This window comes from Tetranychus urticae, chromosome 1 (assembly GCF_039701765.1).
Source record: "Tetranychus urticae isolate SD_2017Ah chromosome 1, NJAU_TeUrti_SD_1.0, whole genome shotgun sequence".
NCBI classification, from domain to species: Eukaryota; Metazoa; Arthropoda; class Arachnida; order Trombidiformes; family Tetranychidae; genus Tetranychus; species Tetranychus urticae.
The window spans coordinates 18,767,696-18,785,588 of record NC_142958.1 but is presented as its reverse complement, the minus strand read 5'-3'; the positions used below and the strand labels follow the sequence as shown (position 1 = coordinate 18,785,588).

Here is a 17,893-nt window from a genome sequence, read left to right as displayed (position 1 = left end):
CCAGCAAAAGGTTTCAACAAGTTTTCATGAACAGTAAAAGTTGAGAAGCAATTTAAATGACAAAAGTCCATTTTTTGATCGACTTGAAAAGTCGAGAATAAATTAGCATCTATTTGATGATCAAGTAATCGATAATTTTTTGAATCACTTTGAATGGTTGAAAAGGCATTAAAAATGAAACTAATGAGATTCAAAATGAGCAAAATTTTGTGATTGATATTCACAATGTTCAACTTTAAAATTTAATTTAATAAATCAAAATAATGATCAAATTGAATAATTAGAAAGTTTATTGAAATGGAAATTTTGTGTTATTCACTTTAATCAAATAATGATTTTCCCATTTCCAATGATAATTGGTTAAAATGAATTCAATTTCAACGAATTTGAAAAACATAAGATGCATGATGCTGATCACGATCTAGTCGTAAATCCAAGTGAAGATGAAAAATTGAATCAAACTGGAACTTTTTATTCCAAATTTGGATTTGAAGAAAACTGAAAATTAAGATTTCTTTTTGCTCCAAATCGATTTCAATTCAACTTTCGATGAGTTTTCTGAATCACAGTTTCGACTTGGATTGAGGTTCACTCAGTATCATGTTCAATCATTTAAAGTATTAAAGAAGACTAAGATTTTAAACATGAATCACTAATGGAACCATCAACATTGATTTTTGGCCAACCTCACTTTGTTGACTTTATGTGATAAACAAGGAGAAAAGATTATCATGAAAAAATCTCCACCCTGAATTCATTCCTTATATAAATATTTCATCAAATGCGATACAAAAATTGAAGAAAAGTTCCATCAAAGTTTGACATTTCTGTCAAAGTCTCGATTCTGTCTTTAATACAAAATATCAATTCAATGTTTTAAATATCATCTTGAGAATGATTTTAATATAGAAAATGTTTCTAATTAATTCTTGCTATCATTGAGTTCTGAAGGAGACAATTATCATTTAGTTGCTTCAAATTGTTCAGTAATGAATAAAGTTGACATTGTAAGTGTTTTTTTGCATGAAAACTTGGCGTAATGAAACTGATTATCATTTGAATGTTTTTTTTGTTTTCAAATGTAATTATTAAAGTAAATATAAATTACATTCCAACAGTTATTTAAATGATACTTTCATCGAATTCAACTTTTCTCATTTGAATAATTATGATTATTTTGTACGTTAATTGTTAATGATAATTTTTCATGTGATAAATGGAGAAAATTGTTCACAATTAAGAGTGAAAAAGGTGGATCATTAAGGTTCAATAATTGATTCTCTTGTTGATGATTTACTGCAAAACTGGTCGACACTTGATTAGCTGAATGCAATTTACTAATTATCTGGTGAAAATTAAATCTAAATGTTGTTGTCGAAACATTTTTTGAAACTTGAATCTTGATTAGAACCAGTTTTTGTTCAGTCTTTTATGGTTACAGAAGAAAATTGTTAACAAATTTGCTCAACTATCATTAGTAAAACTTGGAAATGAGTTTGGGAGTGAACAAGAATAATCAGTAAATTTCAATTTTGGGAGTGAAAATGGATATTATCTAACAATGAGAAATGAAAGTTAATATGCTTGTTTCATGTTTCATCGAATCAAGTGAAGAGAAGAGTAATCAAAAGAGTAAATTAACTTTGCAATTAATATTGGAAGGTAGAGAAGAGCACTGGAGGAGTGAAGAAAATTAACTGGAGAAATTCATATTTGCATGTAAGGATGTTTCTAAACAAAAATTTAGAGATTTTTGCCAGAATCTTTTACCCATGAGATGACAGAATCGATAAAAGTGTTCAAAGACAATAACAAAATAAACAACAATTGTCTCATGAACAATTTGTAATCAGATTATCTGGAAGAACCAACAAGTATTTTCATCTTTTTCAGTCCAAAGATAAGGAATTCTAAACTCCATTTGGAAACATTGGGATTGAAACGAATTTACTTTCAAATGGAAAATTTCATGAAATTCAAAAATATTTTTTCAGAGATGAATGTAATTGATTAGAGATTTTACTAAAATAAAAGTAATTTTGCATTATGTTTTGATTCTTCAATGAAAAGTAAATGTTTCCTACCATCAATGTTGTCGAAGTATTCATCGTCTCATGAGCAGAGAGAAACTTTTAATTGTTAATTTTGTTCTGAGTTTCAATGAATTTAATTCAATTATTGGCTGATAATAAATTTTTACGATTTACTTTGTTTTACTTTCTGAGACTATTTTTGAATATAAAATGAATTTCAATCTTTCGTTCAAAATTTGCTTTGAAAACTGAGTCACGAACGTTTAGTTTTGTGACTTTTATTTTGTATTGAATTTGCATTAATCGTGAAATGATTGATAGAAATTCAATAAAATCGGTTGAAATGAGATTTTAAGATTATCCTAAAGAAACTGGGATTGATTTAGAAAGTTTAACGATAAGATGAAAGGTTTTAACCATTTGACTACTGTTTTCGTTTGTTGATTAATATATAAAAAACATATTTCAAAGTGAATCAGATGAGTGAATAAATGAATTTCTTTACATATTATAGTTGATGAGATGTCGTTGGCAAAAGTGAGGAGGATGATGCAGATGATTATGACCATAATGGTAATGAGTAAAGTTATGATGGCAAGTGAAAGATTGAAGAGATACTAAAGGAAGATGATTGTGATTTGAGACGCAGAGAAGGACATTGAAGTTGATAAATGTACTGTCAAACAAACTGCATTTATGTTTTTTTACTCTTCACTCCATGTACAAGTTCATTTTGATTGATGATGCTCATAGTATCGAATTGATGATCCATCGAGAATTGGATGATGGTTTTACAACACACAGCGATCCTTTCCTATCAGACGTTTATTCATACCATTTATGGACGAAAACCAAAGCAGCGAGCAAAAAAAGAGTAACACATAAATCTGCTAACAAACCTGATGATTTGAGATGTGAGAGTAAACAGCCAACAAAATGTGAATAGATAATAGACTTTCTCTTCTTTCACCTTTTTTCTCATTCAGATTTCAACCCACATGATAATACCATCATCTTCATGGGATCACCTTTGGGTCAAAATTGGATGGAAATGAGGAAAAGATGAAAAGTTGAAAAGCCTTTTCTTTAAATCAAAATTCACATTTCCGATTTTACATGGACCTCAAAATGTTCATTTTTCATTTTTTCAACAAAAACTTGAACCTTGGAATGAACATTTTTTCATTAGAACTTGATTTTTCATTCAAGTTGAAATGAAACAATATGATTAATAATTTCAACTCCAAGTGTGAGATTCTTTTTAATTCGATTTTTAATGAAATCTTTTGACTCTTTAATATTAAATTGTCTATCAACTGTCATTACTGTTTTTTTATCATTATCATGATCTGCTGAGTTGAGATTGAAAAGAATGAGAAAAGAAATTGAAATGTTCAGAATCATGGAAGTTGATTCATTACGTTTTCCAAACAGATTTGAATAATATTTTGAAAAAGAAAAAAATCTCATTTTCAGTGAAAAACATTTGAAATATTACAATATTGTAAGGATAATAATAGTTAAATCATTAAGTGAAGAAAAAAGGAAGCAAAAAAGGCTTAAAATTCTGAGTTGAGATAGTTTTTTGCTCATTCCTGGGTTGATCCAAAGTTAAATGTAAAAAACTTGGAAGCAATAAATGCTGAGAAAACATGAAAGAGAATAAATTTTGAATCAATTGTGCATTTTCAATTGAACTGAGCCGAGAATGGTTTCAGATTAATTTGAAAAGGAAATTACAGAAAATTTGAAAAGTTGAATTTTTGTTTTCTTTTTTTTCTCTCAGCGGAAAAAAAGTGAATCGGTAAAATTGGTTTGAACAATAGATGAAGTGAAAAATTTCAAGGGATAAAAGTTGAGAGGAGAAACAATGAGTTATATTGATGATGATCAAGTGAGATGTGACCATTGGCAGAGAAAATGATTATTGTGGTCAGTTTGGAAGATGAAAGATGATAGAGAGGATTAGAGGAGGAAAAAGCAATTGACAAAAAGACCATTAAAAAGAAATTGAAGAAAGAGATTTTTGGGTGAAAAATGATGACTTGAGTCCAAGTGGAAAATGCTGGAATCACTTGGTGTGATCGATGGAAAAGTGTCGATAATCATTGAGATTTTATCATCTTGAGATGAATATCAGATAACTTCATCATCATTATCCCTCAATTAGAACACAATTTGAAATCTAATTATTTTCGATAATCAAAATGCAATTCAATAAACTGATCAATTTCTTGATCAAGTTGATTGAAGAAACCTTAAATTGTAACTAAATTTGTAAATTTCATCGATCATATAATTCCGTAATCAGTTTTGGCAAATTGCAGGATTGCTTTGAAACTGTTTTCTGGTGGAATATGATTTCGTTTGAATGGTTATCATGAAAAGGTAGATTTAATAAATGAAGTTTGGAATGGAATATTGGAGGAAAAATTGGCAATTAGATAATTAACTATCACATTAATTAGGAATCATTAATCTTGTAATCAAAGTTGATTGCTTTTTTTCCTAATCATGATAATCATTTTATTCAAGAGGCGTTAGAACAGTTGTTGTTGAGTTTCTCATGAATTTGCTTCATGAAAAGAAAAGATGATCAACTGGATTCATCATTTACTTTTTTTTCATCATCTTTTTACTTCTTCCCAATCAACAGCATTAGATTAATCAAAATGAGAGTAAAATAATGAAAGATTATTAGTTATCTGGGAAGGAAAAGGTTTAATATGGTGAAGACTGAAAATGATTATCAAAGTGAACACAACTTTTTTTTCAGTTATAACAAGATAATGCCCTGAAGCTGGTTCATAGGGTTAAAGATTGTGACTCTGATTGGGAGTGAAATTTGTTGAAAATAAGTTGATCTTAAGGTAAATGATGGTAAAGATAAATATTGGAACAGAATATTCATATTTTTCAATCTTCGCCTTTTGCTGATAAGTTTTCGTTCAAATTTGAACAATGAGTTAATTGAAGAGAAAGAAATAAATGATGAAAAATGATTGTCGATTGAAAATGAAGTTGAACCAAAAATAAATGTCACAAAGTAAACGGAACGAGTTTCATTGAAATTGATATCAAATATATAATAAAAAGTGATAATATTTACTCTCATTTAGAGTATTGATAGATATCAGGTGAGAATGAAAAGTTGAACAAAAAGAGAGGAAACTCGAAAAGTCAATAATAAAGTGGAAAAGAAGATTTTTTCACTTTATTTTACTTTTCAACTTTTCTTTTTATCTAACAAAAACAGCTTCGAATTGAGATAAATTGTTATTACCAGCCTTCTAACAAAGTTGAAAAATTATATTCACATGTACCTTGAAACTATCAATTCTGGTATGAATCAGTCAACCATCAGCAAATAAACTTCTTCAGATAACCTTCAATCCAACTCTTGATCCAAACATCGAAAGCAAAGAAAAGAGGATTCGTTGGAAGTTGCGAATCAACGAAATGTGCAACTTGCAAATCACTTGTTAACACAATTAAAGCCATTTGTTTCGTATGAATGTAAATGACAATTTTGACGATTGTTTAACAAGTTGAAATTCAGCTCATAATCAATAGAAAACGAAGAGAGGTAAAAATCAATATTCTGGTTGCAATGCGGATCGATTGATGAAAATGATGAAAATCCTTATTCTCTAGATTAGACCAATTGAGAGTATAATTACAATTACAATGATCAAGTTGTGATTAATATTCTCATTTTGTCCAAACTCTTGATTCTCCTTCAAATCAAAACTCATTAGGAAATGAAACATTTGGGTGATTAGTTGATTGAAAGGAAATATCGTGATATTATTTGTGCCCAATGAACCCTGAAATGAATGATAAAATGAAAGGCAATAAACGAGGGTAAAATTGAAAAAAAGGAGCAAGAAAATGAGATAGAGAATAATATATAAATTCAATTTACAATTGCGTATTTCGTTCAAGAGTCCTTCAGGTCAGAGGAAGAGAGAAGTAAGAAAGAGGTAAACATGAGACAGAATGAAGAAGCTGTTCAGAGAATGTTCAACATTTTGTGGGTCAAGACGATTTATTGGAAGGTAATATTAAAAGATGTGTATCACGGTAAGTCAACCACATTTCATGGTCCAAAGAGTCTCAATTGCTTTTCCTAACTTGCAACTCTTAAGACTTGTCAAATTTTATAACAGATATACTCAAAGGTATACGCAGAGAGACATAGAGATTATCTCAAGTTGACTGAATGAAAGTTGAAAGGAAAATGTTGTGTATATATTTTAACAATATTATCATTATTAATAATAGAATAATCATGTTTATCGATCGATAAAGTGGCTGCTGTTGACTCCATGATATGGATCAATTGATCAATAAATGATGAAAAACCTCTGTGTACTCATCATGATCAATTAAAATGACATTCATGATTACACATTTTAGCAGCTTTCTACTGATTCGCTTGACAATTTTGTTTTTCAATTTGACTTTTTCAGAGCTTCGCTTTTATTTACGCTTCATTTGCTTTCATCGAATCATTCATCATTAGTTTGGTCAATGTTTAGTTGATCAAGTTTACACTTATACCGATTCCTGTCTTTTCAAATGCAAACAAGTCTCACAATTAAACTAATTAAAAGGGAAACCAAGTTTTTTGCTCGTTTAATCAGTCAAATGTAATTTACAGTTTACTTGCAGCATCTTTCAAGAATAATGACGATTTTGGCAGAAAGAGCAATAACGAAATGGTCGCTATGAGAACAGTTGAATTTAAATTCAGATGATTCGACGAAATGTTCAATGGTGAGAAGAGAGATTATTCTCGGCAGGTTCATTCAAGTTATAATGAAAAAGCGCAAGTGATCGAACAGGGAAAACCTTTTGAAATGATTTTGTGCAATAAACGAAATGAAATCTGTAGACGTTTAAAGATATTTTTGATTGTAATGTTAGACTTAACGAAATTGAAATAAATAATCAAAAGTTTTACCTTTCATTATTTTATTGTTCAAGTTTCAAAGGGAAAATAAAATATCAATAAAACATTGTTAAAGTAATGATCTCATAAGAAAAGGTTAAAATAAAGGAAAACAATGACCTGAAGAAATGAAATTTCCCAAGTCGACTGGACTTGAAAAGCTGGAAATTATCGAAACTCTGGAAGTCAATTTTTCTTTCATGATAATTCCTTGATATTTATACGTCTTTATTTGATGGAAGAGAATTGAGTTGGGAATTGAAATGCTATGAGTTGAGTTATTATTTTTTTACTGAATGGAATGAATGTATTTCCATTTGGTTCATGATATTGATCAACAAAAGCTCATGGAAAATGAACTTTTAATAATTGATTGGGTAAAAAGTTTTTATGCTCAACATGATAGTTTTGGTAAAGTCAACTTTACGCAAACAAGTTGCTCAATTATTGAGTAAATAACTTGTGCTTTACATGCAAATATTGTTTGAATAATAAACTTTAAATGCTAACAAAGTCTTAGACTTTGGAAATCATTTAATTGCAAATTGTTGAAAGTGTGACACAAAATGGTTCATTTTGATAAAAGTTTAAATTCCCAGTTGTTCAATCATTTGTTTTCCATGCAAAGCAGAATTAAATTGTAAACAAAAATTAGACTAATAAATTGGCAAACAGTTAATTATCGGAGCGTAGTGAAACGAAGTGAAGATTTTAACTCAGATATGCCTTTTTCAAAATCCACTTTTTGTTTTACTGTTACCAAGATAATTCACGAACGGAACTTCACTTAGACTTGATATTTAAATCTAAGACAGAAAATATTGCGACGGTGAAACGATCAACTTTTCAAGGTCATCGGAGGTCATTTTTCGGGATTTCGACCTTTGACCTTTAGAGGTCATTTGAAGGTCGTTTGAAAATTTTCGAGGCATTTTGATGACTCTCATGAAGATGCATCATTTTATCACTGATAGTAATTGAAATTTGGCCCAAAAAGGGGCAAAAAAGTCTGAAACTTATGCAAAAGCAATTTTTTGCAGCGATGATATCTTCTAAACTAATGACGTCATGAACTTGATATTTGCAAAATGCTTAATTAAGAACATGTTGCAGGCCTGAAAATATTTAACGACCATCAAAGGTCATTTTTCGGGATTTTGAACTTTGGCGTTTAGAGTTCATTTGGAGGTCTTTCGAAAACGTTTAACGTTTCATTCGATTCCCTTTCTAATAGATAAATCATCGTATCTCTGGAAGTTATCGAAATATGGCTCTAAATACGAAAAAATCCTTCAAACTTACGCAAAGAAGTACCATATTATGAAGCGTGACTTTTGAATAACACGGTAAACATTCTAAACAATTTTGAATAAGTTATGCTGCCTAATGGGCTGAATAAGTATATCTCTATCGTTTATTTGAACACTGCATAAGACCTAGAAAGCCAACTTCAATGTAACTCCATGTTCCGCCTTAGCCGGTAGCCTTAGCGATAGTACATATGTGAGGAAACTTGTCAAGCAAGAGAAAGGGTAAAGCAAAAATAAGAATCCTGTTTCTTTTCACTGTGTAACAATGGGTTGAAGTTGTAACATCAATAAAATGGCTACTCGATATTTTAGGCTCTAGAAAGAAGAGCAAGGAAAGAAAAGTGTACCGCAATCGGACGTCATCGCACAATGAGAGAAGCTAGAAAAGCTAGCTTTTTTGGTCTCAGACTGTTAATTAAATGTAATTTCGAGTTGATTTGGTGCCTAGCAATTGTATTGATCGCATTTCCAACACGCATCCAAAATCCCGTGTCGCACTTCCAGTCGCAAACGTAAGTCATTTGTTCGAACTAACCCAATAAAGAGGGACAACATTCTCAGTGTAACCCTTAAAATACCTCGAATATCAATCTTTATGACCAAAATCAAATCTATTTATTGACCAAAACTATGTATATCAACCTGACAGCCTTAACATCCGGTCTTTATAGTATGCCGACCAGCCTGCTTAAATAAACTACACAGCATTAGCAAATTTTTAAGCTTGCATGAGGTTTTACAGGTTATTTTGTAATTTCATCTCTTGTAACCGAAATTTCGGATGGTAGAGAATACAATGAATCATGGTCGGTACTAGATGATTAAGAGTAAAACTAAGATACATCAATTTCTCGACTATTTTCGAAATATCATTTCGTTTTTCTGTTAAATCTAACAAAAAATACGATCAATTTGTTACTAACGCTCCGATTTTGGCGAGCGATCGTCTAACCTAGTTAAATTCATGTTAAGTAGACTTTCCAATAATCACGGAATTAGTTTGAATTATTTAAGGTTGAGCAACTATAAGTTTAAACATAAATTGGAATTAAATCTGAAGCAAAATGAATTGACATGAAGGATGCAATGAAGCTGCTATTGAATATCCAATGCAAATTTGTCTTAATGTGGCTTCCTTGAGGCAGCTAAAAATGTGAATAAAGAATTAACTCGAATAAAGAAATCAGTTCAATTTAGTTGAGTCGAATATGGAATTCTGATACAGAGCTTTCAGTGTTTCAGGACTGTCTATTGAATAGCTGAGGAATCCATGATCGTCAACGAATTCGAATGCAATCGATTCTAATTTGAAGAACCATCATTGACATTGAATCTGATTCTCTTGTCGAAAGCTCATACTTTATACTTTTATGATTCGATTGGAAAAAATCGATGAGTCAAAATGAACAGAAGGACGGAAGTTGGAGACTAGCATAAAGATTCTGTTCTCTAACAATTCTTATGATTTTCGAAGCAATCCAATCAAACACATAACTCATGATGATGAGTTTTATTTTTCATTAAAGAAGCTTTCCAAACCAATCAAGACTGAGAAGCAAAAATGAGTTATTGACTTGAGATGAGCTTGCCACTGATTCCAATCGTTTCGTTCAACTTATGAAAAATTTTCTTGAATCATGTTACAATCGCTAGATATAATCTAATTAAAGAAAATAAAAAACACTTTCTTTAAATAACTCAGCGCTTGAAGCATTATTTAATAACTTTTAGTTACATTAGTTGAAATAAAAATATCTTTTCCTTTGAATTTTGCAGTTTAATTAACACAAGTTTCAAAATTTCCTCTTTTTATCACTTTAAAATCCCAATTATAATTATATTTTCATATTTATCAACTGGGAATGACTGGGAGTAATGAACACAAGACTGATAATGCAAGATATTATCAAGATAAAAGGTACAAAAGTTGAAAGTATTATAGTTTGAATAGCATGGAAATTTGATAAACCATAAAATGTGACTAAAGTCGACTATAAATATTGATAAATGATAATAAATTTTTAATAATAGTTATCAATAATTTGCTTGTGACGTCAAAAGATTCAAGATGAAACTGAGCTTGAGTGTGAGTGTTGCGAAACTACATCTTCAAATGATTTTCTATTATCGTCGAGTTTGATTAACTCATTATAAACATTGGAATAATGGTTGCAAGAATTTCCATTGTTTACACTGAAACTACAATTAACTGTAAAAAGATAACAGAACTGTTAATGATAATGATGATTATAAGGTAAACTAAGAAAAGAGGTCAACAGACAATGGTTTAGGATGCGTTGAATGCCCACAGCAATTATCCTACAAAATCCATCAACAACTTGAGTAAAGAATGAAATGAATAGAAACAAAGGGAACATTCTCATCATTCTCATTCTCATTCCCATCATCATCTTTCCATTGTTCAATAGTTGTAAAATGATGAGCAAACAGGATTGAGGCAAAACGAAACGAAAGAAAAGATTGTCCAAAGAAAAACAAATAGTTCTGAATGCGAAATGATATCAAACAGAATCTGTGTGTGTTCCAGATGATTATCATGGACAACATTGAACCCAAATGAAACAATATTTATCTGCAGATAAGCGGAAATTGATTGATTTCTCCAACACACAGAATCCAAGAAAATGATCAACAAAAGGTTTTCCAACTAAACTCGACTAAAGTGTTACAACATCTTTACACAGAATGGCAAATTAACCATTCATGCTTTATGTGATTATGTTTGGACGATAAAAAAAGTCTAATGGAAGGAATAGGTTAACGGAATGAACAATGTTTATGTACATGATGAAGGGAATATCATCATGATTTCGTTGAATTCAATGGATCCAATGGATCACGTCGCCATCATATTGCTTTACTTTTCCTGTTTGCAGACAGAAAAAGTAGATAAAATCTGGTAATCATCGTCAGTTATAGTAGTTAACCTTGTCTCTCAGCTTTACTTTACTCTGGTTGTGCGTTTTAAAATGTACGTAAACCTATCAATTGAAGTAATCACATAATTGACTTGGAATGCGAAGAGAAAAAGAGATTAAATTTCAACAATTAACTTAATTGATGGCTTTTATTTCAAAGTTGATTAAAATTTGGCTTGACATGATTTAGCAATGAAAGGCAAAAATGATAATTGTTTGACAAAAGTTGACTTTTGTGAACGATTGAAAAGCGTTTCAAACATTTCATGTTTGATGAGAAAAGGAAATTGAACGAACAAAAGTTGTCACAGATTTTGATGTTTAGTATTGAAAGTAAACTCTAGCCATTTAACTGGGAGTGAATTTAACGTTATCATTGTTATTGTACTATCAAAAGGATACCTTATAAGCGTATCATTAACGTTCAAGAGTCTTGATGCTGCCAAAAGGTCAACTTGAGGTCGACAAATATTCAAAGGATTGCATCCATTAAGGTGGATAAATAGTGATATTTGTAGCCAAATTTTGGAGTAACATGAAATTATCAACACAAAAGCAAGCTGGATTGTCATGCAATCAAATGATACTTTAGGAACTATTTTTGACTCTCTTGTCACATTATTAAAAGTCTGTAATCATTATTGTAAAGTATTATTAAATCTTATCATGAAACCATTAGTTTGTGTCATTAAAATTGTTCAATTTAACAAATTGAATTGGAGTGGCGAGAAGAATGCGAAAAATTGATATTCATCTGATCAAAAGGGTTTTCACATGCAAATGGAGCCAATTAGGTGACAATTTTAATTGTCCAACATTGAACTGTCAAGATTAAATGGATAAGAAGGTGATTATATCGTGAAATGGAAAAGGGTTCAAATTATGTTTGTTTTCGTTGAATGTAATCCAAGGCTTTGACATGAAGACAAACAGAGTTGATTTAATCATGAAAATATCTTTTTAATCAGTGCAAAGACAGAACAAATCATTATTTCTATTCCGATATTTATTTCTTTTCATTGCTTTTATAAGTCATTATTTTTTCTCGACATTATCTAATCTTCCTTCTTCGTCTTCTTCCTACAAATGATTCAGTCTTTGTTCATCTTTCTTCTTCATGACTCTTCTCCAGTTTTCATGATAATCCAATGTTCAACAGAAAAGGACCAAATGAAAAGGGAAGAAAAATCAATCGTGTATTTTTTTACTCTAATTGTTGTACCTTTTAGACAAGATGGAAAGCAATAAATGAGTCTAGAGATGAAACTGAAGCCAACCAGAATTGAATGGTTGTAAGAAATGAATGAAAAGTTGAACCTAAATATCTATTATTAAAGGGAAATATGACAAATTGTTGGAGTTGGAAGACAAAATAAGTGACACTTTCAATGAAAAGGTTGAAACACGCAAAGAGCAAGTTTGATAATCAAGCTAATAGTTTAATTTAATATAAACTAGTTTTAATTCATTGTCAATTTGACTTTGAATGGGCCAACCATTGTTTAAAAATGCATAAAATTATGACAAAAAAGCTGTCATTTTCAGAATAGAATTGAAAATCAAAGGAAAACCATGAAAGTTGACTTTACCAACAAATCCAATGGCAATGTTCAAACTGATCTATTCCTAGTCTTATTCAATGGAAAAACATTTCCTACGAGAATCTGTGGCTTCAATTGTATTAATTATGTTCGAGTCTCAACTGTACATCAACTGGAAATATCGAGATATTGAACCATAAATGAAATTTGTCAACTTGATGAAGGAAAAGACGAGTTTTGAAAAGTTAATTGACTGTTCGTTGATGAGTTATTTGATAGTTTCTGACTGATTAGTATCAAGGAAACGTTTTCCAGTTCAGATGTAAGACATTTAATTGAGTAAAATTAAATTAATAGATCTAAACTTTACCAGAAAACAAAACCGAAATGATCAAATGATCAAACTCTTCATTGGGTTTCAATTGAAAATGAATTGTTTATTTCATTAAATGGAATGAAATGGATTTCCAGAATTCAAAACACGAATTTATATTAAAATATTTAATACAATTAATGGACAAACGAGTTTATTAAAAGGCAGAAAACACAAAGAAGAATAAAAAAGGAAAAAGCTTTTGAACAGAATTAAATAATTATGGAGAAAAGTTATTACTTATTGAGTAATTGTAATGAAATGATTGAACAAAATCAAATGGATTGTCAACTGAAACAGTGAAAATCATTAACTCGAAGAGCTTATTAATAATTAGGAAACTTCAATTGTTATTGAACATATTGAAATGCCTGTAAAACGATAATCTTTTCATTGTTTAAAATTTAATATTAAATTGTTGAGTTTTCCAGGCAATTTAACATTTTTCAAACTGACCATTCCTTTAAAAATCAATTGGAAACCCAGAAAGTCTAAGAATCGACTGAAGAAGGCAATAAATCAAATAATTTTGAGTTGCGATGAGTGTTTATGGATAGTCAAAAGGTTTACCTGATTTTTCAAGTGCTGCTTTGCTGTTCCAAGTCAACGAGTGAATTTGGTCAAAATGTTAAGAGCAAGGATTTGATAGTTTTTGTTTTATCGATCCAAGTAAACTTTAACAATGTTTGTATTATGAGGATAAATCTCACAATGAGAGCAATAAAATGAAGATGATGAGTCTGATGATTTTTTTGATGCTCATTCTGATTCTGATCATTTTGCTGATGGTTATTAACAGCAGAAGAAAGGAACACGAAGTGATCGCAAAGAGCATTTTATTGTTAAAAAACAGCCAACTCACCGATCCATGAACCTATGAAATGCATTAAACTCGAAATGTACAATAAGATTTTCTTCTTAATCATTTGTTGAAAGAAAGTAATTGCCATTGCAATTTATTCTAATTATGACAATACAATTGGATGAACGAAAAATGAATTTAAAGCAATCGTAAAGTGAATGAACAAAGTAACGAAATGAGTTTGAGTAACGTTTAAAGAAAGATCAGTAAATTTGAATATGATGAGATTGACTGTAATGAAATGATTAACAATAAGCTAATTGTGATGTTAAGCTACTTTGATTTAATTTGATTACTTTCTTATTATCATGGGTTTGCTGTTTAAATGGGATTCTTCTTTTTTGGTGCCTTTTCTTGTTCGTACCTTATTTATTATTACAATCACCATTCTGTTCAGTGTTGTTCAGTGCGATTGTTTTCAGAGATAATTTGATTCAATTAATTAAAATGACCATTAATTATAATTTATAAGCAGCCTATGAACATGCAAGAGGTACACTTGTGCAATGGTATAAATAAATCGCATTCAACTCTTAAGATTAATTCAGATGGATGTAAATGAATGATGCATGATAAATGTTGAGGAGTAAAAGTCGAGAGAAACAGTTTAATTCAGAAGGAAGCTCAACTCTAATTAATAAATTAGAGTTCAACTTTTTTTATTTGATGCATGAGTTGATTAATTTTAATAATTAACATTGTCATTTGGAATGATAATGGGTGAAGCGCTTTTCAAAAGATGTCAACTTGATTGGAGCCAAATTTTATATGGAAATTGTGATTAAATTGAATATTAATACCATCCAATAATCTAGCAATTAATATTATTATCCTTTTCGTTGGAATGAAAAATCAAGTCAAACTGAACAATTACTAAATAATGTCATCAATTACATAATTATAAGCCTTTGCAACCAAATCGTCAGTTACATCAGACCAAAACCAGTCGAACCAACAAATTGCTGGTTTGATGCAAAAACTTTACATTGAAATCGAAAACAATTTAAAGAAAAATTCATGAAAACTGTTGATAGATCAAAAGACATTTCGTTAATAATAGGTTTTCGGTGAATTGTCTGAATGGAAGATGAAAGTACGAATCTTGTTTTCGATAATGTGGATCAACTGGCAATGGATTGAAATCAATTGCGATTTACACGATTATCTGTTACACTTGAGTAACGAATTAGGAATGAGCAGATTATTTGTTAAGAGGATTTTCAATATGTGTTGGAATAATGCGATTCAGTCGAGCTCGCAAGTTGAATTTTGTCAATAAGTGACTTGAAGATTTAAAATTTCGGCACGCAAAGAATTAGATTAACTTTGATTTGATGATCCTCTGAAAAGTCATGCATAAGGATTTACAGGAATTGTTGAAAGAAAATTTTGTATTCTTTTAGGTAATCTCATCATCTATCAAGAGATTCATTAGTTGTGGTACAGAAAAGGCTGAATAATGTTACAAAGTTGCATGAAAATCAATTACAGAGATTTAACAATGAATAGGGAATAATTTTTCTATCCTTTTACCTTTTTTTCCTTCTCTAATTAATGGTCAATTGTAAGGTTAAGAGTGATCAATACTTGGACAATTAGTGTTCATTGCAGGGCAAAAAGAAGCAAAATATTCTTATATTATTCACTAAGGAGAAACAGAACGAAAAGAAAAGTCTTTTCAGGAGAAACATGTTTTGTGAATAGAAACAGTTCCGCAATTTGTTCATGGTTAATGATTAAGCGATGGAAGAAAAGCGAAAATGAAAGTTGATTTAAAACAAGTTGCTTCTGTAAATCGTTGTTTTGCAAATCACATTCACTTATATTCAACTGCAATAAAACAATGATCTGAATAAGTTGGAAAAATTTAATTAAAACTAAATCGGAAGCGAGACATCAATTAGTTGACTTTCAACTCACGTTGTTGCGGAAATGCAAAGTCCAACAATGAACATAGACAGGTGAATGGAAATGATTAGAGGTTCTATCGATTGAAAGTTTCAATTTGGACTTTTCATATTGGTCAAGAGACGAAAAATTGAGCGAGAAAAAAAACTAAAACTGAAAAGTTGACAAATAGCAATTTAAACAGATTGCAAGTTTTTGGTTTTTCTGGTTTTCAAGTTTCATCAAATTGACGTTAAAATTGAAAGACATCAACATTAATTAGCTCGACAAGTTTTTAATTACAAAATCAATCGATAACTTTAACACTTTGATTCTCAATGAGATGGAATTTTCGTAATCAAGTTTATTTTGCTTATGCAATTGCAAAAGTATGGAAACATTGCAACTGCAAATTACCTTAATCAAATTTAAACTGACATTCTTAATTATCACACTTGAATTGGTAAATTTCAAGTCAACTATCATGTTTGCTATAGAGTTCAGGTAAAGAAAAACAAGATTTTGAAATGAAATTTAAACCAAAAGAGAAAAGGTAAAAGGTAAAAATAGAGTAAAATGAATCCTTAATCAGGTTATCATAATATTTATCATTCCCAGTGTAATTCAACGAAATATCAACCTTTATTCATTTCACTTTTTTGCATCCTTCTCATGCTTCCATTACCTTTTACAGATATATTTTGCTGTTATTTTTGCTGTTTTCTTGTTGTTGCTTGACTTGCAACAATTTTAATATTATTTATATTTTCGTTCTTCTCCTTCCCTGAATAGAAACAAAACGAAATTATTATAAGAATATTTATCTCGCATAGAAAGTACAACAAGCTGGGAAGCATTCATCGTTTAGCTTTCATGATAATTTATCTTTTTACTTGATAAATATTAATATTTAGGCAAACAATTTTTACATGATAACAACTACTGTGGTAATTGTCAAAGTTGAAATAATATGAATTTATCGACTAGGAATGGTGAAAAGTTATTAAATATGAAAAGTGGAAATGAAATGAAATTATTGATAATCCATTTACACTTTGCTAATGGAAATGCCATTAACTTTCACCGAGAAGCAAAAGGTGAAAAACAAAGCAACTGCGAAAAAAAAGGTGAAAGTTTTCCCTTCAAATTCATTTAGTAAGAGATGATAATGGTTGAAGGAATTGGAATTTTTAGTGAAAAGAGAAAGTTTGAAAAGGTTTCAACATTTCAGGATTCATTAGGTAAACAGGGACTGGATGATCAAGGGTTAAAGTTTCAGTTAATCGGAATCATTTTAATCCGTGCATTTGAAAAGTTAAAGATGAGTTTGAAAACTGGTTCAACCTCAAGGGTCTCATCATAATCAGTTGAAGGGAATGTCTTGAGTGATGGGGAAAAAAGTGAATCCAAAAAAGGGTTTCACAGATTTATGCTATTTTTGGATTGTTAGTGAATAGAAAGGGAAGGAAATTGAAGGAAAACATTTGAATGATTATTTAAACTAATGAGAATTGATTAGTTAATGTTTTGGGGATGAAGATGAAGGATGAAAGAGAAGGCCTGGATTCGAGTCAAGAATCGAGTTGGTTAATTGTGAAGAGTATTAAATATATTAACTTGGAATGATTGATGTGAGAAACACAGGCGAGTTATGATAATGTTTGAATGATGATGGCTTGGGATGAGATTAAGTGTTAATATGAATATTAGCTGTGATTGAATGCCATCCCAATAACATACCTCGATATTGTTTGGCTACTGATATAAGGGTTTGAGAAGCAGCCACCAGTGGAGAAACCAAGTTCTTGAAACGAAGTTTTTCAGATTTTTTTAACCAATTAGATTCTCTCAATTCTGTAGCTGGAAAACAAGTAAACTAATGAGACTTGAGTCTGAAAAATGGACCAAAAAATGGGGCAAAAGGTTTAACTTTTTGCAGGTTAAAAACAAAACGAAAAAACAAATAAAACAAAAAAAACTTTCAACGGATAAAC

At 30.2% G+C, this 17,893-nt stretch overlaps 1 protein-coding gene across 6 annotated transcripts in view; it reads right to left on the bottom strand.

Moving 5' to 3' along the window:
* Window positions 1–17,893, bottom strand: part of Tomosyn (syntaxin-binding protein tomosyn) — a 53,855-nt gene that overhangs the window by 11,026 nt on the left and 24,936 nt on the right. For 3 of the 6 annotated variants that reach the window (XM_089265835.1, XM_015940369.3, XM_015940371.3), the window contains one exon: window positions 17,640–17,759. The exons of 2 other annotated variants lie outside the window; for them this stretch is intronic. In XM_089265835.1, coding sequence (XP_089121961.1) covers window positions 17,640–17,759 — 120 coding nt within the window. The remainder of the gene's footprint in view (window positions 1–17,639; window positions 17,760–17,893) is intronic. One more of the 6 variants, XM_089265836.1, reaches the window with a different exon arrangement.